Below are 23688 nucleotides of genomic sequence, written 5' to 3' on the forward strand. Positions count from 1 at the left end.
AGTGCAGCTTTAAACCAAAGTGTACAGGTTAGTCACAAGTCACAGAAGTGTCCACACAACTCGAGTGGCTTTGTCAAAATCATTATAAATTCTGCCTCCAGCTCCATCCTGTTCAAGGTTTTATTCAGTGCTGCTGCTGCTTCCTTGGTGTATTCTATTCTTCACTTCTTCTACACCTTAACTTGCATGACCTTTCCACCGGGCTGCCGCTTGTTCATCATTCTCTACGAGGGAACAAGGCGAGGCCGAGCCACACAGAGCCGCAGGCTAACTCTCCAGGCCTCACATATAGTCAGAACGAGAGCCAAACCTCAGACAACAGAACACAACATGAAAGCCCTGCATATTTTCAGGAAATGATGGCCTGACTCAGTAGTGATTAGTTTCCCCCTTCTTATTCTTGCTTTTCTCTCCCTTTCTGCAAAGTCTTGACAGTCCAATCAGGCACAGCGGTTGAAGAAATGCATTGGACCTCATTGTTTCAACTCATTACGATCCCCTCGTATAAGCCTGTGTTGATCTGCATACCTTTCAATTTGCGTGAAGCCGGAGAAAAAAAATGCAAATAGTGCGAGGCGGAATTGAGCATGTCCTTATCTGAACACAATCAGGCTTGCCGTCGCCAGAGGGCTGGCTCTGTTCTGCTGCTGGCAGCCACGGCGCTGTGTGTTTTGCTAAATCAATGTGAAAGTCTGAGCAGAATAGGAAAAGAAAATTTTCAGCCTACATCAGTGGAACAAAATATTCACTATTAATATCCTCCCTCATCTCATTATTCAAACTACAATTAATCACAAGAGTGTAAGCAATGCTCAGTCATATCGAGGGCATGGTTATAAACCGTTAAGAGTTAGTGCTTTCTAGCGCGCTGTATTCAGGCTTTTATTGCACTTTGAATCAATAATGCTTTGTTTCTTTAGGTATCACATATTTTATAAAATAATAGGATAGAGCTTTTTCTTTTATTTTTTGTTGATGCTGTTATATAGTTTGAAGCAGGTTGGGGTTTTTTCTCAGTGGCCTGTCTTCTTGTGTGGCTTTTCTCATTTTTTGTCTAAAGCATACGATTCTTTATCAGTTCTGCAACTCCCTCTTAGTGACATTTTCTATCATATTCCTCTTTTTCTGCCACCCTCTCCGTCTCTCCCTCCCTCTGTCCTTCCCTGAGATGTTGCCTTGCCGATGGGCGATCAGGTCGGATCATTATTTTGAAGCTCAAACGGGCTGTCTGGACACAGGATTGGGGGATGAATTGTCTCGTAGAGCTGGCAGCGGTAGCAGCAGCTCCAGCAGCCAGGACGGAGCTGTTGGCCCCCGTCTCCCTCTCATCCTCACCTTAGCGCTTAGGATTACTCTGTTGTTTTGTGCGCTGCTCAGGATGACTAAAGTGCCTTGCAGACAGACCCCTGTTAAAAACATATCCATCCATGGCTTCAGACCTGTGAAGGATGAGGAGCTACACTTTGATACAGAGAGCCGCCTGAAGGAGAGCGTCTCAGTATGAGTTTTGTCAGCTGCAGCAAGAGGGCCGGGAGAGAAAAAGACAGGGAGAAAGGAAGAGAAAAAGGGGAAAAAAAGGACCCACTCCCTCCCTTTTTTCGCATTCTGAAATCTTAAATATTAGACCGTCAGCTTAAGATGTGTTGCGTCAACACTCGTCCAGATAGAGTTGTATTTGGGTGTCGTTTCTCGCCTCAGATAAAGGCACAGCTTAGATGATGGGGTGAACCAGAGAGGGAGGCTCTCCAAGGCTAAAGAGCAGGGTTAATGAATATGCTGTTTGCTGCCATGATCTGTTTCTACACCCAGCAGTGGCCCTGAGAAGAGAAGGGAAACAGATGCCCACTTAACACCATTGATGCAGACAATAGCACGTTGTTTCCGCAGCACAAAAACATAGCATCTCACCTTTAAAAGACTGTGCTAGTAGTAGTTATGTATGTTACAAGCTGCACAAGCAGTTTTTCATTGTTTTGATAATGTGCAGTTACGAAAAAAAAATCATAGTCATCAGCAGGAACATGGACATTATCAACTTTGAACGTCAGTGATGAAAACTGAGAATTAATGAAACTGTCACTGAGAAACTAATCAGAACACAGATTTATTAATTACTAATTGTTTAACAGATAGATTTGCTGCATTTAGGTGTTACCTAATTAAATCTTGTTCTAATAGGAGCTTAACATCGGGCCATGAGCCTCATTAACATAAAACTCCCTCCATATGAGGAATACATTAAAATCCTCCTCAGCTGATGATTGTCCTCATGTTCACTTGCACATATCTTTTCCTCACCTCCTGTCTGCTTGCAATAGCGAAACCTCCGCCTCCCTGTATTTGCAATGGTAGTGGTGAATGATGGTGCCATCTGGTCTTATGGGAAATTAGAGGCAAGAGCGTCAGGGCAAATGGCCCCCAGCAAGCCCTACCCAGGAGGGAGAGGCAGACAATCTGCTGCAGACTGTCTGCACACAGGAATGCACCATCCCACTTCACTGGAGCCCCACTGATGGCCTTTCTGGAGTCAGCTCACTGAAACATGCTAAGGGCTAGCGCAGCTCTGCCAAGAGCTACCGTAGAGGAGAGCTGCAGCATGGCTATGCTTTGTTTATGGAGAGTGTTATCCTGCTGGTCAGAAGCCATCACTAATCCTAGTTTATTGTTCCATTTTCTTAAATTTGTTTTACAAGGCAGTGAGACTCTGCTGATAAGATATTCTTTACTTACAAGAAGAAACAAAAGTTATGCTTTTACATTTATATTGTGTTTACTTGGATGTGTTTCTGTCCAGATGTCATAACCATGTGCAAAGGTTTACATTGAAACACCTTTGCAATTGAGAATCTTCAGCACCATGTGTACGGTCAAGACATAGTGCCATTTTTCTGAGGGTTTTTTACAACAAGGGACTCGGCTGTTATCTGCCACACAGAAATTTGTTTCAGAAAAATATCAATAAAACAGGACTATATTCATCAGTTGTTTGTTCTCTCGTGATGTAGCGCACAATTGTTGTTTCACTACAGCAGAGGGGTCAAAGAGCAGAAGCAGCCTGGGCTGTTTTAGTGAAGTAATTAGAGGTTAAGTGTCTGGCTCAAGGACACACTGTCATTAGTTGCTGTGGGGGAGCTTCAAGGATACTCTGTAAACATATATCTTCTAGTCTTTTCGTCATAATGTTACTGCATTACTGCATACTGTAAGTGTGGCGTTTTGTCCGGATGACCTTGGTGATGAACTGTTACGCAGTTAGTCACACATATAGCCAGGAGGAGCATATACACATGCAAATAAATTGCACTAATTTCCCTGCTCCTCTGACTGTATAGGACTTCCACCTGCTGTACGAGGAGGCGCGCTATTACCAGCTGATGCCCATGATCAAGGAGCTAGAGCGCTGGAAGCAGGAGCGAGAGCAGCGGCGGATGGCCCAGCCCTGTGACTGCCTGGTTGTTCGCGTCACCCCAGACCTGGGTGAGAGGATCGCCCTGAGTGGGGAAAAGGTGCTCATTGAGGAGATCTTTCCAGAAACCGGAGACGTCATGTGTAACTCAGTCAATGCTGGCTGGAACCAGGACCCAACGCATGTCATCCGCTTCCCCCTCAATGGCTACTGCAGACTCAACTCCGTCCAGGTAACAGTGCTCTTCTGTTTGTTTTTTCCTCTTCGATGTAGAACTTTAAACTGCATCATTTCTGCATAATACACACTGAACAACAGAGCTAGCCCTTTTGATTTATAGATCTACGAATTCAATTTAATAACTTTATTGAAGCTGAAATTATATTGCAAAAATATCAATTGAGTGGTAGTTATTTTGTTTACACCATGACATCAGATTCAAACCAGAGCATTCTCATTAACATTAGCACTCATTTAAGTTTGCCTTTCCATGTTGTTCAGTGGTGTCATATCTTCACATATAGGTATGCTCTCTCTACGTTTATGGTATTATGGTCTCGTTGTTCTCTATTCACAAGGAGCTTGACTATTCTTAGAGATTAAAAAACATGAAATCAAACTCAGAACCATTTTCCAGGTTTTCACACAGCTATAGCAATCTTACTCTGTTTAGAAATGGACTTACATCAGGGTAACCTGTTGTGAGGCGAACCATTAAGCTTATCTCTGTGACCTCTGCAAGCGACCACTGAACAGTAAGTAGAAACAGCTTGCAGCATGCAGGGTTTATTACTAATAAATAAATAAATAGTATTTTATTTAGCAAGTGTGCAGTATAAATACCTTTTTTCTTGCATGAGTTTTGACAAGGATGCAATAGTGTACAGTTGTAGTGTCAAACAAAGACTTTAAGTGTTTCCTTATATTAACAGGTCATACTGTAGCACATTTGTTGACGATACAATCTCCACAGATGAAGATAATTCTTTGAAATGCTCAGCTCTCACAATGAAGCCATTGTATACATTCTGTCTCGACACGGAACTGTGCGACTGTTAAAGATGCTTTGGCACTGTTGGTGCTTCATGGTATTTTTTCAGTGTTTGAGGTTAGCCATAGGGCACACATTTCTCGAACTTTGCTATGAGTGACTCAGCATGATTTGTGTTGTTTAACACATAAAAAAACCTTTTTTTATCCAGCAAATGATTTTGCTGAGCACCCAATCCATTTTTAACCCCACCTATCAACATACAATACACACACCTGGCTAACATTTGCACAATGCTCTTTGACAGCTAGGCTAGTGTACAGCTCCTCTGTCGATTAAAATCTTTTGCTAACAGGATATGGATGCTTAAATGAAAAACTAACTTTAACTACCTAAGCTACTTTCCCTCCTTCTTGTCTTCCACAAGTCACAGTAGTCTGCTTGGTAATAGTCCATAAATTAGCTGGCACTCGCTATCAGTTACTGTTTTAAAGCAGCGAATAAGACCATGTAAATAATGACAGGTTAGCAAACCACTGTCAGTGCTCGCAGAGAGTTAGACATAGCTAGCAAAATCTCACGGCCATACACTTTTAATTGTGCAAACTATTAAAAATTAAAAGTAGGCCTAGTGATAATGTACTTGTTATGCCATTGTTATTATTGAATTTGATGTGGTCTTTTTAGGTCAAAGAAGGACAAATAATAAGCAATAATTAGTCAATGAAGACAACACTAGCTGAATGTAAGCTAGCACACCACCTATAAAAGTTGCTTTGATGCTGTGAGCTGGATTTGTGGCCCTTTGTGCTACCTTTTTACCAGCGTAGTTTATAGCCTGAAGTCCAGAGAGGGTCGTCGAGCTGCTCAGATGGAGCTACAGTCAGTTTGTACACAGATAGCACCATGACAGGTGTACAGAGTTTATATAGCTTCATCCGTCTGAGACATCTGTAATGACTGAAACCTGATTAGATCATTATCTTTCATTACGTATGACATATTACACCAAAATACACATTTTTTAAACATGTAGTCTCTCTGATAAATAAAATCTTTTGACAACTTCCAACTCTTTCAAACTTCATAAAAACTAGTTTTACAGTTGTGTTACCCAGAGAGCTTAGTGAGAGGGAGGAAACATAACAGCCTCACACCACAGGCTCGCTATAACACACTCTGGTGCCCACAGCAATGAGCAGGCCAACACATAGACGAGCCTTCCCCCCTCCAGCACCGAAAGGGAGCTTCTCCCAGGCAGGCTAGAGCGCTCTGACACCTCCACCTCCCCCCTGCCAGTGTGAGAGACCACCTCCAGGGAGGAGAGGCGAGCGAGCGGGACAGAGCACGTGTGGACTGCGGCCATGTTTTCCTGCGAAAAAATGAAGAAAAGGAATGGGGGGGAGGGGGGGGGGGGAGAATGATATGCATAATTTACGCTTTACTCCTTTTTAAGACACAGCTCCTTTTTTAAAAAAGACTCCAATATAACACCGCTCAAGGCAATTGAAATACACGTATTGCATTTTTTAATACCATACTTACAATTTCTCAAACAGCCTAAACCGGTTTATACTTCTTTTATAGATTTTTAAATGACTTGCAATATAATTAATTGGCCGCATCAACTAACACAACATTTTCCCCCTCTGTTTACCAGGGAGACTGGTTATGGAGTGTGAGTGCATCAGACTTACATGGTCTGAAACGAGTTTTTAACATTCAGGTCTTTATTGGGCTGCCGTTTTGAAGGCGAGCTGAAATCCTCTTTTCAGACAAACTGCTTAGAGGAAGAGGAGATGGATCTTCCAGGTTTCCTGTAAGCGATGCTCCCTCTTGTCTCACAGCATGGCCTCTTTTGTTTTGTCTCATGTTAGCCCCTTACAGATACGCAAATACACAAAATTCAGTGAAAAAAAAAAAAAAAAAGTAAACGCACCGCAAGCACAGTCGAAGGACCCGGTTCATTGAGTCAAAGAGGACACGAAGAGCAGATGGAGGTGTTTTTCGGTGTAAGGGGAGCTTTTTCTAAACAACTTACTCATTCTGTCCTCCCTCTCATTGTTGCGTGAAGGCATGAGAAGGTTAGGAAAGTAATCCTCGTCTTACCCGCCAGACAATGAGCCTCTGATCTGATTTCAGCCCTGGACCCCAACCCAGGGGAACACACACACAGCCACACCCTGCCCACAGAGGAAGAGCAGGCCTGCAAAATACAGCACAGTCTGGAACGGAGTATTTATGACCGGTTTTGGAGGTCCTGACAAGAAAGAGATGGATACGCAACAACTTTTAAATATCCTCTGTTTTCAGTTTATGATGTCACAGGCGTAGAGAATTCATTTTCGTCTCAAATGATTTTATTGAAGCTAAGGTACTGTTGCCGTCTTGCCCCAGGCTGGAAACTGCTCGACCTTGTGATACGTTGGTCACAATGAGATAACATGACATTTCTCAATACTTTACTGTACACTAGACACAGCAGCCTAGTTCTTCCAGTTTATTATTCGCTTTTTATTCACTGAAAAGATAAAGTAACATCCCCGAGGTAGGTGAAATTTGTTAGACTTTTGAGTAAAACATCAAAATTACTCAGTGATATTTCCCGAATGACAAAGACTCTCTTTTGTTGGGCTTTTTTAAAAAAGGAAACATTTCAAAGACATCATCATAACATGTTGTTTTACCGTGAGAAATATTAGAAGAGCTGCAAGATCAATTGAATAATTGAGCCAAAGACAATTATCTACGAGTACCACCATAAAGATTGACATATCATGAGGATTTTTCCAGCAAAAAGGTCACGTTAGTCACTGCTTTTTCATGATTTAAATGAAAAGTCTTGGATTTAAATTGTTGTTTTGACATCAGAAGCAGTTTGGAAAATGTGATGAGAATTTGTTCCGTAACCTTCTGATATTTTTGCAGACTAAATGATAAACTGATTAATTGTATAATTATTCAACAATTCCATAGTTAATTCTCTGTTGCAGCCTGAATAACAACAGAACAATACCTCCTGTTTGTTTCTGTCTGCAGAGAGAATAACTTTGAGGAAAAATCAAAGAATATGAACATTAAGCTGTAAATGTAGGCTTTTCTTTACACCCTCATCTCGTGTCTTCAAATGTGCGAGAGTGAGAATAAAGAGCCCCACCTTGGCATGTGATTCTCCATGAAGTCATGACTGGAATTTAGGAAATAATGCAAACCACCTGCTCTGTGATGTAGATCCAGTGGAGAGAAACAGAGAGCAGCAGAGGCACTTAAAGGAAGGAAAACATTTAGCCAAAGAGCCACAGAGGTGTACACACAAACACGAGTCCCAGAACTGGAGCTAGCTCGGCTGTCCATACATCACTGTGATGAAGCACTCAGATCAGACCAGAGCCAATCCGTCCTTCATCAATGTGACAGCGGAGGCGGTCGCAGAGAGGGCCTCCCTGTCCCCCTGCCGCCCAGGCGGGGAACGCAACACGACGCAACACTCTCTTACATGTCACACTGCCACTCCATCAATCCTGAGTCGGTGGAAAGAGAAAGCACAAGCAAACACCTCCGCTCTGCTCTTCAGCGGCAGAAAGAGACATTAGCACGGCTGTGGTTAGAGTCTGTGTGTGACTGTTTAACTGAGTGCACAGTGTCGAGCACTCAGGGTCAACAGGTGGCACTTAAACCGACGGTGAGGGGAAGAGAAACACTGGACTGTCTGCAGACACCTTCAGCAGCTAGTGCCTACAATTAAAAACTGTTGAAATAAAATAAAGTGGGTCTCGATTTACATTAGAGCACAAATACAAAGTAAAAAGATTTTTTTTAAGTTCTACATTTTATCTCACACTTAAAGCACAACATTAACAATGTACTTCCAGATTAAAAACACGATCATTCGTAATGTCACCAATCTTTAAATAATTCCAATATCATATTTTTTAAGCTGATGATTTAATTTCATGTTAAATCTGCAAAATCTAGCAGTTTTTATTCCTGTAAAATAAAAGTAATGGTAACAAAAAATAAATTTCTCCTTTGCAAGTTTGGAGTTGTTGTAGATATTTTCATGAGATGGAATTACTCATCAAGTGTAAGTACCGTAAATTCCGTACTATTGAGCGCACCTGGATATAAGCCGCACCGGCTAAAAATAAGTAAATAAATGTATTTGTACATATATAAGCCGCACTTGATTATAAGCCGCAGGTGTCCACGCTATAACAAGAGCTATTTACACAGACGTAGGCTACCGGTAACATCCGCAAATACTGTAGCGTCCGTACGGACGTTAAAGGACGACGAGAGCGTTCAAATAATAACTTTTAATAACCCGATCACTGTCGGCCGTGACCACGCCGTTTACAGCAGAGAACAAAACCATAACTTGCCGTAACAATCCAACTCTCTCCCCCAGCGTTCTCTCATACAGCCACTCAACACGTTCTCGCTGGTGCATTCACTGACTCTCCACATAATCGGAATTATGAACACATTATCAACTACTGACTTTACAAAATGAACCGTTACAATACGAAGCCTAGCCGACGGTGTCTGTAACACGGCTGATGAAAAAGATGACCGTAATATATTTCACAAGAAAAAGTCCATCCATTCACTGCCTCAGAATGACTTCATTACTCACTTCCTCAGTCTCTGTTGTCGCTGTCAGTGTCATCTTAACGTGCAGCAGCTCTGTTAGCTTCTTTGACAGCCAGGTCGATCGCCTTTAACTTGAAAGCTACATCATATGTATTTCTCCGTGTGTTTTCCATCATGAGGGTGCGTGCATGAAGCGCAAAATGACTGATATTAAGATCCGACGTGACGATGTCAAATGTTTTTGCGGCAGAAGCTCATTGTCCCCCATAAAAAATCCATGCATTAGCCGCACCGGAGTAGAAGCCGCAGTGCTCGAAGTGTGAGAAAAAAGTAGCGGCTTATAGTCCGGAATTTACGGTAACTTAAATTTGCAAATTCAGTGCTTAAGTATATACACTTTGCTTTGTTACACATCTGGTAATTATAAATCAAGCAGCAGAACGTAGAGACGAGAATAGAATACTTCTGAATGAGTCATGTAGAGAAAGATCTTTCTACCTTTCTTGTTTTTTCCTTTTGGAGCTGACCCAAACTGATTACTGATTATTACCTCTGTGTTCCTGTATAGCATAGTTTACACTCTTAAAGTTATTGCTTTCATTGCTACAAGGGTGAGCTGAACTCAAACACTCTTTGACTTCATTAGACTTAAAGACGCATTAAATGGAAGAAGTCGTTTGTAATGGCAAGCTCTGTTTTGTCGGCTTTCCAAACACGGTCACGTGATATTGTACCACAGAGGCTTGAAGAATATTTTTAATGTCAAAATGTTTTTTGTCACTTTTGAATCCTAGAAAAGCTGGCAGATGGCTCAGAGAATGAGAAATAGTTGGAGCTTCTCGGCTGTTTTGTGGCAGATGCTTGTGATAAGCGGAGGATGCGATGCAGAGACTGCAGTTAGCGCTCCATGTCATGTGTGAAAGACTTTGCATAGTTAAACAAAGGCGACCCCCTGAGTGCGGCGCCCATTGCATGCTATAGTCTGTGTGTGTGTGTTTGTGTGTCATACATGTCAATCAACTCTAAACCCTGTGACACAAGGAGCAAGTGTCTTCCAGCGCCTCCTGAGAGGAGCTGTAAGTGTGTGTTGCACTCTGGTGGCCATCAATTTTACATTGTGCTCCGGTTTCCAGCCATGAGAATCATCCACTTTGATTCCTGCCTGCGTTGGAAATATACAGAGCTTAGGAGTTTGGAGCAGTGAGTTTTTCCCCATTCTGACCCTCGCTTAAGTGACAGCTCTGTGTAATGGGTTGGTGTTCAATGGTATATGTCTGTTTTGGGGGCAGATCCCAGTGCAGTCAATCGACCTTGTAACAGAAAGGAAGGTTTATTATGATTCACATTTTGAGGGATCACTGGGGATGAAGAGTTGCCATAATGTAGCTTTTTGTTTTGATCACAAAGGAGAAGAATAGCCAAAGTTCAGGGTGAAACTTTAGCAAAGTGTTTCTGAATTATCTTCTTGTCTTTTTTTCTGTTTTCAAATAAAAAGCGGGAAAGGGCTGGATATATTCAACACTTTTATACTTGCACTTGAAAAACGCTCTATAATGGAAGAAACATACATAACATTTTGTCATCCCAAATCTGAACTAAATTTCAAAGCTAAACAGAAAGGACAATACAATTAAAAAACAAATAATACTAATGAGCTATTTATTTCACTTTCACAGAAAGCATCATGCTTGGAATGAAACTTGGATTCATCAGATTGCTCTCATGCAACCCTGCTGTTAGTGTATTTTGCTTTGGTTTCGCTCAAGTGAGGCAGGAAAGTAAGCAGAGAAATCTGCATAAGTACAACACAAGTCTGAAAGCCTGCAGTCACAAGTATGTAGAGCTGAACTGAGCCACCAGGACATGTGTTAGCTTTTTAAGAGGGTGCAGTACTTTCTGCTGTCAGCTGGGACTGATTTCAGGACATTGTCCCGTGGACATTGGAACCTTTTGCTTGGTTTATCTTAATTATTCAATGTATTGTTTATTCCCCTGTGGCTCTGATTCACTGTGTCAAACTGGATGTGAAGTTTTTTTTATGGCTTCTCATAGTCATTACAGTACTCTTGAATCAGTTACAACTATCTGTAATAATATCCTTAAGTCTTTTTGTTGCCAGGCATTAATGATAAAAGTGTTTTCAGACTATCTTTATTGATCGGGCCATTCTCCTCTGTGACCAAATTCATTGCCGAACATGACAGAGTCCCACATGCGTTAAGAGATGATGGGGAAAAATGCAATGTGATGCAATGATCAAAGAAGGCAATGTAATATCATTTCCATAATCGTTAGGCTCCTCCGTCGTCTGTCATGGATTTGGGAGTGTTTGATGCTTGGGCAGGTCTCTTAATTAGCCATCCTCACCATCAGCTGTCTGCCGCCCCTTCTGTCTCACAAATTACAGTTTGTCGTTGGCGTATGGCCAGAGGACAAAAAAGGAGGAGGAAAAGTAGGAGGGGGGCAACTTCTCCAAGTGGTCCTTTCTGTTTACAAGTTGCACAACAGCCAACATTTTAGTTTTAATCAGGTAGTGTTGTTGGGAGTGGGGGGGAGAGAGTGTTATGGTCTGTTCAACAAGTTTGTGTGTGAATATGCATGTTATAATTAGCATTTTTAAGTGAGCATTCCTACACATGTGGCATCATGACTGTCTGTGAGCTTGCATGTGATTTATCGGCTCTTTTCTGTTGTGCTAATCCTCAGTAAGGGGAGGCTGCAGCACTTTGACCTGGAGGCCTAAACGCACCACTTCAGCCCTCCAATGGGGCTCTGGCTCCTGTAATTAGAGAGGTCATCCTTTCCCAGGAGTGCAAGTGTATATAAGAGTCTAAAGAAACTGATGTATTTTGAAGAAAACTTCTTTGGCTCTGTATCAGGAGAGGGGGAGGGGGGGTTGGCCCTCGGCAAGACCTTTCATTTCCATGCACTGCACACTCCATTAAAAAGGACGGGGGAATAAGTAAATACACAGCACTCCTCGCACTGGGATTTAGATATACCCCTCCAAAAAAAAAAAAAAAAACAACATCCCACAAGGATTACCGAGAGAAAAGTGATCTTTGAGTTCACGTGTTTCTGAATTTGGACTGCAGTATGTATGAATGCTCAGACTGGAGGGCTTACATGCATCCCCGTCTCCTGTTCTTTCCTGTAGCCCCAACACTTTGTCCTCACACAGATCACCCATAGCTTGCCATCCTCATTCCCCACACGTAGCTCTCTCTCTTTCGCCTTAGCTCACGGACCTCACTTCTCCTCTTACCCCTGCCTCATTACTCAAATTAGGAGCTCCAGTAATCACCACGCTGAGCTTCACTCAGCCCCTTAACACACCTCACTCACACACACGGCTCTCCTCATCCCTTTGAGCTCATGGCCCTCGGTTCAGTAGCCAATCCAGAGAAAGCAGCATGAATATTGCAGAGGTGGTGTGATGTCGGAGTGCCCTCTGGTTTTAGTCCATCACGAGCTGTGATTGGCGGAGAGGGAGGTTAATGGCACATGGTGTTTGTCAGTGCTGATGAAGATATGAGGTTGATGTGAGGATGGATGGATATCAAAAAGTGATCTCACAGTCTTATGTATGTGTGCTGCTATTTGATGCTAACACAGAACACCTTTAAAATTCTGCTGATGAAGTATCACTTAACTTTCTTTGAAGTAATCATGATGGACGAATGAACATGCTGTGACAGATTTTGTTTGAAAAAGTCTAAAAGACGTATTTATAAAACTCAAGATATAAGATAAGTAAGTGCTTACCATATCAAGTTACCAGCAGCAAGCTAACGCAAAGCCTTATGACAAATCATACTACAAATCTAAAGGTTAGCCACGCTGCTTAGCTAAGTCATGCAGCAGCAGGTGTTAGCTTCATTAGCTTTTTTATTTTAACGAGATAGAAAATAAACTTGCAGTTTTCATGAAGAGACAACATATACAATTAGAGTGTTTCATGCACTAATAAGAAGAACTGTTTGACCATTCTGTCATTCATGTGCCCTTTCCTCTCTCCTACTTCTATTTCTAGGTGCTGGAGCGTCTCTTTCAGAAGGGTTTCAGTGTGGCAGCGTCCTGTGGAGGCGGCGTGGACTCATCCCAGTTCAGCGAGTATGTATTATGTCGCGAGGATCGGAGGAGTCTGTCCATCAACACTCCCATCAGGATAAAACAGGAACCCCTGGACTAGAGCGGTCTGGCAGAGGAACTGCTAAACTAACCCTGATGATCCTTCATCTTCCACACACTTTCCAAACCTGTCCCCTTCCTCAGCGTCCCAAAAGAACCACAACCACCCCAAAATACCGAAGTATTAGCAGAGGCTTGACTTTGCCAGCTCTGCAGAACTCTTAAGGGGAATGTAGAACCAAATAAAGGAAAAACACATCAGCGTTTTTGATTATGTTAAATAATGTCCAAAGAATCTGGGACCTTGACAAAAGGAACAACAACGACAAATGGACTAAACAGCAGCTAACTTTAACCATTTTAGCATCAAGACTGGATGATCTTTTTCCTTATTTTATTATCAAAGAAATGTCCTGACTCTTTCGGGGCAACACAAATGCAAATTCCTTCATTCCTAATACAATAATAATTTCCCCATGAAACACATAATTGAAACAAAAAACATTACCTTTAGCAGTGTATCATTCACTTATGTTTCTGTATTAATCCCACGTTTTGTCTGAGGGATGATGGGTCCGGCCTGCTTTGGGACAAGGGAACTTTGGCAGACAGAACATGACAGAAAAGGACATAATTCAATTCTGTGAAGCCCCTGAAAGACTCACAATTCCTGAACCCTTAAAGGCCATGTCCTCTCACTCGACTTGTCTCTTTATTAGAGGACAGGCCTCGCCGAAAACAGCAAAATTTGCCAAACTGATTGTTTATAACAATTTTCATTGTTGTTTCTAAAATATGTCCTTGCTCCTTGTGCTGTTCTTATCATGACATGGTGTAAACAATTATTATTAATAGGATTATTTTTAATGTCTCTTTTTCCTGTCTCCAATATGAAGGATGTATGAACATTATATTCATTAGGCTTCAAGAGCCTGTGAGGGAGCATTTTCTTGGCAGTAGCTGCAGAAACTCAGATGTCTTCAGGCTATGTGGCTAAAGCGATCTGGCTGGCAATGCATTCAGAGCCGGAAAAAGTCCCATTGTTTAAATGGCAATGGAAGAGAACCTGGGTGTTTTGACATTGTCTCTAGTCAAATGTGCAGCACACATTAAAAACAGTGCTCTGAAATTTCGGCTTTTCAGCTTCAAAATCTCAATGTCAATGTCTGATTGGATTCTCTCTTACAAGCCTTTGTAGAGGTTTGAGAAAGTTTGTCAAATTTAAATTCAGGTTGAAGTTGCACAAGCTCACAAAGTGTTCTGCAGTTTCATTGAGTAAGAATGTTAAGACTTGAGGACCAATGAGGAGATTTGATGTTTACCAGTATGTCTTGTGATCAGCCAGAGATGTACTCTAAATGCTTGATGTTTCTTTGCACTTAAACATTTCCTGCCCTTTTCAGACTTCCTGTTTGAACCCAGTGCCCTTTGCCGAGCCAAACTGTTAATCCTCACATTAACATTTATCACGTTTAAAACAAAAAATGACAACAAATAATTTAGGTGCCAAAGAAGACGAGGTGCTTATTTTGTTGATTGTATAAACACAAAGGCATCATCTCTTTTTATAGCATAAAGCTAAAGAAGACACAATAGACATTTGAAGGGCCCCAGTGTTTGTTCCCTCAGGCCTCCAGTCTTGACAGTTTTGTTGAGAAAAGCTCACAGTACCTTCAAAGTTTAAGACACTCTCTGTTTGTTTCTATATTGTCACTTCTAAGCCAAGCTGATTTCAATGCGTCTTCGTATGCATGTATGGCAGAACCCAATGTGAACTACTCCCAGCATCAGAGCGTTGTTCACAAAGAGGCGAGTGGGTGGCATTTACTCCATCCTGCTCTCATTCTTTTGGTCTTATTCTCAACATTTCTGGATCAAAGACAAAAACAAGAAAGGCCAAGTTTTCATGCTTTATATTTGTGTGCAACTTACAGATGCTGTTTCTTCCATCACAAAAGACTGATAAAAAAAAGTAAAGCCCATTCTGATCTCTGCAGGCTCTAGCAGTTGAGTTTAACAGGGGTTATTTTTTATTAACTAGCTGTTCATTAAAAAAAAATGGCTGGCAGTTGCCTATGACCATATTGTCTTGATATCTGCTCTCTCCGGATGATTGCTGATTAAACAAGGCCAATGAGTGAATAAAGATGAGCTTGGTGTCGCTCCCAGTCCAGAGCTCTCATACCCGGGGGTGGGGGGGGTCTCTCTCTCTCACACAATCAAGCCCATCTTTGTTCTGACCTGCCCGTGGCCTGCGCCTTGCATCCAGTCGCCTCAAAGGGAATGGTCAACCAGGCCTTTCATGTGCCGAGGCATGTTGTGCTTTTCACAGCCCCTCCACCCCCTCCCCTGCCTCCTCAAGGACTCCCAGCTCAGCGGTGCCAGTAGAAACTCGGGTTGCACCCCCTGCTGCTGTGTCATCCCCCATGCCCTGGTTTTCAAAAAATGCCCTCCTGGACCACACCGCAACCATCCAAACAAACTGATGAGTCAAATGTGAGTGTACTGAGAACACACTGTACAGCCAGGAGACTCTGTGGCTCATCCCCAGATCTTTGATCCAGTTCATGTGAGGTGTAGAAACTCATCTGGGTTAGCTCTTGAAGAAACAGGGGTAAAAAAAATAAATAAAAAACCCACTGTTTGCAGCCACACATCTGTGAGCGTTATTCCCTTCAGGGAAAAAAGGGAGGAATTTTTTTCTCAATGATGTGGCATTTTGGACTCACAGAGTAGGCTTTAAGCAGATTTGTAGAGCTAAAGGGTTATGCTTTTGTGATTTAAAACACAAGTGACCAATCAGACCTGCACATTGTTGAAACAAAAATTGCAATTTGGGTCCCTCTGTCTGCAATAATCAAACTTGGCACACCCCGAACAATTGACAGGTTGACAACAGAGTTAGACAGGACTGGAAACTCAAGAGGTGTAGTAGATGTGTCTTCACAAGCTCCCGTTTCAGATGAAGGACTGGTCAAGGTTTCAGCCACTTCTCATGGCATTCACTCCACCAGTTGTACAGTTATTGTATATTGAATTATAAGGACTCAGGGTTTGACGGGACCCTCGTGTTTTTAAAGAGACCTCTTAGTCCTCTTCACAAAAACAATGAAAAGAATTCAGAGTAACATTGTGTACATATGGATTAAACATTTCAAAGGGTATCATAAGGTGCAAATGTATATTATTTAAAGTGTTTAAAACAATTAGACTGTGGTATTAAAGGGCATGTGTTCATTTACAGTGTCTCCGTTTGACTTTTCTTGCATATTTGCGATAATAAAAGGATGTACTGTATACTTGCTGAGTCTTATTGCTCCTATTTGTTCCATTGATCTTAGAAAGTCGCATCATTGATGCAACAGCCCATTTTTAGCTGCACTGTGGGCATTATTTTATCACTGACGATGCCAGCAACAAACATTTATGTATGAATGTGGCTCCTTTATTCACTGATATGATCTCTGAGGCCTTTAATTGACCCGATGAGACCTGATACCTCTTCCTAGCTCACTGTACCCAGGCATATTTCTGCTCAAGGTTGATGTTAGAAGAGCGTCTGTGGGCCTGGATTCAGATCAGCAGTCTATTCTTCCAAAAGAGACTTGTGAGTAGGCCGAGGTCTTGAAAAAAAAACAATATATTCTGAAGCCCCAATATTTTGCACCGAGTTAAACAGTTTGGTCTTTTCAAAAATGCTTCTGCTTAATTAGCAGCAGAAACCTAGGGGGACTTTTCATAGATGAGCAGCAGCACTTGACTCAGTTTGTACTTAGCATGTGCGATGTAAGAAATGGAAATGAAGCAGACTGAATTAGTTGTTGACTTTGGTAAAACTGTTAAAAAATATAACAGCTTATTTTTCCTTTGGAGGAGACAGGAGCGAGTGTTGGGAAACTCATTGCTTAATGATGAAGTCATTTTTCTATTCAGACTCTCACATCTCCATACATTATAATGTGTGTGCAGTCAAAGGAAAAGGAGAGCAAATGGACAAAGGTAGTGTCTGCTCGGTTTAGTAAACAGCTTATTTATTCCTTTACAAAATAGGTACAAATACATAAGTATCGTTTTTTTTCACACAAACAGGAAATTCTGAGGATATGTACAAGAGTTTACCAAAAATAACGTGGTTCTAATAAACACATAGTTTTGTAAACAATATTTACAAATCATCCTTACACTGAAATGTGATCTCACCATCTGTTTACATCAGTTATATTGTCCTAATATTTTGGCTAAAAAGCTGTAGTAGTAGTAGTAGTAGTAGTAGTAGTAGTAGTAGTAGTAGTAGTAGAAATGTCCTCCAGTGAAACCACCAGAAACCATAAAAATCACTATTAAAATTGTTTGGGATCACCACAATAGGGATTATTGTGCTTGTTTTTAAAACATGTTTTTTTTTTTGGGAGACAAACTTTATGAAAATGTGCCAAGCATTAAAGCCAATCAAGAAAAATAAGGGAAATAAAATATATTAACTGTTAAAATAAGTCTCAGAATAAATTGGCAAATACTGTTTACTAATCCAAAGAGTCATTTCTTATAATTCAGTGACAGCGTTCACGCTTCAGCTAATAGAGAGATTAAAAAAAGTGCTGTCAAAATGTCAAATGCACAACAGTTCTTTCAAATTGAAATAAGACGAGAAAAAGCTGCATAGAGGCCAAGATATTTGTTCAATAGAAAAAATCATGTTGGACAACATTACGTGACACGATAAGCATTAAAAAAAAAACCAACAACAACAAAGGTGACAATGCAATACAACATGTAAAATCAGGTATTTTGTCATAATCCTGTGTTCAATAAGTTATACATAGAAACGAAGCGGGTCATTTTTTTTTTGGCAGCATTCAAATACTTTTTTTTTTTATAATTTAACACTTCCTCACAGCTGTGATATTAATTTAGGATCAAAATACAAATATGTTTGAGTTCAGGGCACTGGGCCTCTTTAAGGACAACTTCTGTCATTCAGTGTTTCTCAGAGCAGGTCAGGGGCAAAAACAGCCGTGTGTGTGTGTGTGTGTGTGTGTGTGTGGGGGGGGGGACATCTGAGATGTAACTTTTTGAAATGATTGATTTGCAGATTGAACAGTAAGACTGAAAGATGTTGAGGTTTAGATCAGAAGTTTCACTCTCCTCCGTTAGCTAAACACAACTCTTTAAGAATCCAAACTTACCTTCTGAACCAGGTGAGTTTGACAAAGAGTGAGCATGATACTACACGACTTACACACAACTAGTCATACAAACAATGTTCACATCATTTGTGGGTAAAAAATAAAATACTGACTTTCTCAGCAAGACTGACCTACTATCAGAAACATTTGTCATGGTGCAATCCTGCTCCTGCTTTAAAGACACTTCAGTCATTGGGGTTCTGTCTCATAACAAATGCTCTACAGGTGAACAGAATGACCGTCTTAGTTTGACTCAATCAAAGCACATGATTTTACAAAACATCACCATGTGTGTTGATACATGGGTTATTCCTTTTCTTACAAAGCTTACATGTGATCAAAAATATACATGCTGTAAAATAATTCCAATAGAACTATTTACACATAAAGAGGATGATGCTGTTATTTGGAATCTTAATGTTTTTAAATCAGTGAAAATCACTCGATCTTTAAGTTCAGCTAAACTGCATTCATTGAACTAAGTTCAACAAAGAGGTTGTGAAGAATATCGTCGGCTGTACTGAGGCGTGAAAATGGTCATCTTATCTCAAAATTAATCCTGTCTTTAAGGTAGTTCATTGAAGCTACTGCCATTCTCATTAAATAAATAACTACCATACGTACATGGAACAAGTTCTGCATCAAGTTCCGTGAAACAAAAACCTACTTTGTTCCTTTTTAACCCACTTTCAAGACAAAGAATCTGATACGGCCTTTAAACTGAATGATCTAACTATGCACCTTAAATCTAAAGAAATAAGACACAGAACAACAGTTTTATTTTTGTACTTTTTTCCTCTAACTCTTCTGCTATTCTATAAAAGCTACATCAAACATCACTACAGTACGTATGGAGACACAGAGCTGAAACATTAGACCTGATCTGAAGGCACGTGGCAAAGGGGAAGTAGACGGAGGAGGAGGAGGCTGAGGTGGGCGCTGAGTGGAGCAGAGGCTACTTGAGCAGGGCACGGTAAAGGAGGAGGGAGTGGGCGGTCGCTCTCTCCTGCTCCATGTAGAAAATTAAGTCCCTGAGGTTGACGCGGGTGATGCGTTGCCGTGTGTACTGGCGTGACGAGTTGGACGGGGTGGAGGAGCTGGCCGGGGAGCCCGCCATGCTGCCTGAAACCTGCAGACAAAACAGGAGTCAGAAGATGAGAGGATGGACTTCATACCAAGACCAAAACAGATTCAACTCATTTCAGTTTGCGTCTAATAAACATAACATCACTGTGCTTGGAAAAAAAGAATCACTGATTATTTTTTTGACTGAGTGAAAGTCAGAGTGTCTGCTAATTAATATTCACAAAAAATGCTTCATTGATTTAAACACAAAGGCGGACAGTTTCCACAACTGCATGTAATCTAAAGTAAACATTGAAAATGTTCATAACATTTATAGTGATGCACACTGGCAGCATTTAGCCAATCTACATCAACATCGCTTTAGGGGTGGTGAAGTCAGCCAGACTATAAATGTGTTATGCTGTCATGAAATTCAGTCATTCATGTCCAGCAGAGGATGAACCCTAATGACTTTCCTCCAGCTCTACCATGACGGTGACATTCGTGAGGTCGGGTTAAAAGAAATTTGTTGAAGACAGTCACTTTTCCAGAATGTATCACCTAAAAAAAAAAGAAAGCCCATTGCATTCAGCTGGTGTGACGTTCAAGTACCAAGCGGGAGAAAACGAGCTTTGACTTGAAATTGACGTTCGTGTGGCTGTGGCAGCAGGTCCAATTTAATTTTTCCATGCTGTGCTTGTAACAACACCACGGACCAATCTAATCACACTACTGATGGCCGCAGTTTCACTGTGATGCTTAGCGTTATCACGTTAGCATGCTATGAGCAAAAGAAATAGTAAACATGTAAACATCATATCTTCTCAGAATTAGCTTGATATCATCCAGATGTTCGCGCTACGGACACGACATGACATGTATTATCTTTGAACCTCTACCCCTACAGAGGTTTTGATATTATTGCACAGTGAACGACAACATAGCAATCATCATGACGTAGGAGCCTTGAAGTGCTAATCCCTTCAAGAGGATGACGTTTCAGCTTAGCAGAAAAATTGCAGCAAAGATGTTGGATAGTATGATCACATTTCGAAAATTGTGTTTGTGTTGTATTTACTTTTACAGATGTGCATTCATCAGTTAAAATTATTCGATACCGTTTCCCATGTCCTGTAAATGAAGTCACAGCTGCTGAATGACCGACACCGTCAATAGTAGGGAATGTTACAGCCTCTAAGTATTTGTGCACCTACAATTAAGAAAATGAATCCCACTTGTACCAATGAGATGAGAAAGACGCACTAATAACATCCAGATCTTCAGCTCCTACTGCCAGCTGAGTGTTCTCCATACTGAACATGTGGGGGGAAAATATCATCTTCATGCTCTGAGGAAACCATCCTTTTATTTAAGCGAGTTGTACGGCTCTTTGAATATGAATATGAACAGATTTTTTCCTCTAAATGAACAACGCCGCTGACGTAGATCTGAGCTGACGTCCCGCTCTGAAATGGAGCTCTGGTTGTTTGTATTTGATCCAGGAAAAATGAGAACGATAAAACAGGGAGTGTATACAGAGGTCGATACAAATCAAGAGATGCATTTACATTTGGGAATGAGAAACGCTGGGGAACAAATCCAGAAAGTGCCCACTTGAACCCAGGCAGAGAGAAATAAGACAGACGTTTCAGTCAGGAAGAACCTCTCACAATTACATTGATTGCACCGCTCTGTAAACACACAGTACAGACAGGCCTTAATTGCAAACATATGATGGGTATGAATTTACAAGAAGCAAACCAAAGTCCCTCCAGCACCCGCCTCCATATATGCTTGTCTTTGTGCACACTGTACGGCTGGGCTTTGTCTCAGGTTTCTCCCAGTACACTCTCTGACCCCTGGTAGCTGTAGAGACTGAAGATATCCAGGCCACTGTTCACGTCGCCAACGTACCTCAACCACATCTACTGTCTCTGTGTGGAAAGCAGTGTCGGGACAGAGTCAACATAGAACATGACTATTTTCTCTCTTTTTATAACAATGATTATTTAAGAAAAATCAGTGTGTATAGTCATTGATGTATTTGTTTTTCATATTATTATTCTTGAATGCAGATTATATGTTCTTAAACTGAAATGATTCTTTTGATTGTAAGTCAATGAAGATGTTGATCCATGTGGATAGGAAACTTTCTTCTGCTTAATATCAGAGAGAATGCAGACTAATGTGTTTAAGGCCAGCGTTATAAATAACATGTTCCTCGTAATGAAATGAATATAAATTCAATGTTTGAAAACCACAACTGAATTAACTTACTGTTACAGTATCTTGTAAATTCATGAGGCTTGTGCACGTTATTTGTATGACACGGGGGGAATCATTTTCAGGTGGAAATATCTGTTTGTCACTAACAGCTGCATGATGATAAATACAACACTGACCGAGCTGAGAGAAGAAACACGGTGCAAAACAAACAAAAAACAAACACCATGGTAATAATGAATAATGAATCTGGCATTACCATAAACTTTGATTATTAAAGAAAAAGTGATCAAGTGTATCTAGTTTGAAAGTGTTAACATTGTCCTACGACAACATTAAGCTTCTAATTTTATTGTTCTGTAAATTTAAAAAAAACCATGGCGGTATGAATGAATCATGACGGTGAAACAGGGAGACAATAACAACAACTAAAAAATAAATAAGAGTTGAATTGTTTGATTGACCAATAGAAAATTGATAAGTTTTCAAATCTGAAAAGTTTAAAAACAAAGAGTGTGCTGGTCCACATGCACATGGGAGATTTGTGGTTATAAGGGACAGATATGAAAAGACTGTTTAAATAAAGTTTGGACTGATGTTAAGTCCCCAGCTTGAATTATTATCCCACTCTGGTCTGGTCTCTGGTGAGTAACAACATGCTGGGAGAGCTGGGAGATGAAGTTAAAGTGTGTACAGAAAGCTTCCTACCACCTCAGGGGGCAAAACCAGAGCGCTCACTTTGGGGAGCGACCCCAGCCTAATCAGGTCAATCATGGCTGACCACATGTGAAACATGGGCCTGCCTACTGCCATACCAATTACTGCCACTCACAAGTCAGCTCAGCAACAGAGACACAGATTTTACCAATCAAAGCCATCCATCCACCTGGACGGATGGCCAGTGGTAGCCTCAGGCAGTCGGTGCCGGGGTGGTGCTGTGGCCGCAGTGGCTGATGGTGGGTGAGGAGGAAGACAGTGAGGACAGCTGCCCATGTAGTGAGGCTCAGCAGAATGCCTTATTCCCTTCAGGGACAGGGCTGGCCTTAAGTGATCCAAATAGAGACAGAAAGGTCAGTGCTCATCCAGGAATTCGCCAAACTCAGCCTCTGCTCTCCTCTTCTGTCTTTACGTGCCAACAATCCAAACACCGGTATGTTGTTGTTGGTATCTATGGAGATGGATTCCTCTCGCCAGTACACGCAGGAAATCATGTTGTGGAGGAGGGAACGGGGATGGGAGGGGTAAACATCGACACTAAACAAAGCAGATGGCTGAGTGTCAGTTAAAAAGGAAAGCGAGACGTCAACAAACAGGCTTTCCCTGTCGCCAGCAATTACACAGTAATTGTGTCGCTAATTCAATGAAAGACAAAATGGTAGGCTTTGTAAGGTCACAGTGGATGAAAGAAAAAGTGATAGGAAGAGAAAAGGAAGGAGGACTGAGATAGAGAGAGAGAGAGAGAGAGAGAGAGAGAGAGAAAGAGCCAAACAGAAAGTCTCAAAATCAGCTTGGCCCAGAAAGATCCATGAGGCAAAAAACAGCATCTGTCATTTTATCTGTGATGGGCGCTCCGAGGCATTATGTCATATGACATATCCATCGTACAGAGCGCACAGGGATACTTCGATACATCTCTTCAGACATTTGACTTGTTTGGAGCGGGGGACAGAGAGAAAAACAGAGAGAAAGAGAGAGAGCGTTCAGTGGAGAGAACCTGAGGAGAGGGGATGAAAGGAGAGGGTTTGTGTGTAATAAGACCTCTTAGCTGGCTCTGGTCTTCAGATACATTCAGTTACAACATACATGACAACGTGCCAATGGGCCAGACACTTTGTTTCACACTGTTTTACGTGTCCATGGTGTCCATACACTCGTGTTGATGCACATAAGATACAAAGAGAGAACCTGAGAGTGCTTGTGTATCTCAGAATTAGTATAACAAAGTGTATTATTGTAAAACAGCATGATAAACTTGTGAAGTAAACTTTTTAAAATAATTCCTTCTGTATGTGAACTTTTCATAACATGTGATCCAACCATGTGCTTTAGAGAAGTTATCCGCAACACATCCTAAATGTCTACAAATGCCAAAC

General features: G+C 41.3%; 2 protein-coding genes across 6 annotated transcripts in view; one reads left to right on the plus strand and one right to left on the minus strand.

The window, feature by feature from the left end:
• kctd15b (potassium channel tetramerization domain containing 15b) overlaps positions 1–16423 on the plus strand; it is a 29050-nt gene extending 12627 nt beyond the window's left edge. For all 3 annotated transcript variants that reach the window (XM_079340128.1, XM_079340127.1, XM_079340126.1), the window contains 2 exons: positions 3333–3638; positions 13024–16423. In XM_079340128.1, coding sequence (XP_079196254.1) covers positions 3333–3638; positions 13024–13182 — 465 coding nt within the window. In that variant the 3' untranslated portion in view covers positions 13183–16423. The remainder of the gene's footprint in view (positions 1–3332; positions 3639–13023) is intronic.
• A 698-nt stretch (positions 16424–17121) lies between these two features.
• Positions 17122–23688, minus strand: part of LOC306821188 (transcription initiation factor TFIID subunit 4) — an 86000-nt gene continuing 79433 nt past the window's right edge. For 2 of the 3 annotated variants that reach the window (XR_013778753.1, XR_013778754.1), the window contains 2 exons: positions 18971–19436; positions 17122–18894 (listed from right to left, as the gene is read on the minus strand). Coding sequence is in view for 1 of the 3 variants with exons in the window: in XM_079339461.1 (XP_079195587.1) it covers positions 19263–19436 (174 nt within the window). In the remaining 2 variants the exon portion in view is untranslated. Of the gene's footprint in view, positions 19437–23688 lie in introns of all 3 variants that reach the window. The other variant, XM_079339461.1, reaches the window with a different exon arrangement.

This window comes from Symphodus melops, assembly GCF_947650265.1.
Source record: "Symphodus melops genome assembly, chromosome: 3".
Classification (NCBI taxonomy): domain Eukaryota; kingdom Metazoa; phylum Chordata; class Actinopteri; order Labriformes; family Labridae; genus Symphodus; species Symphodus melops.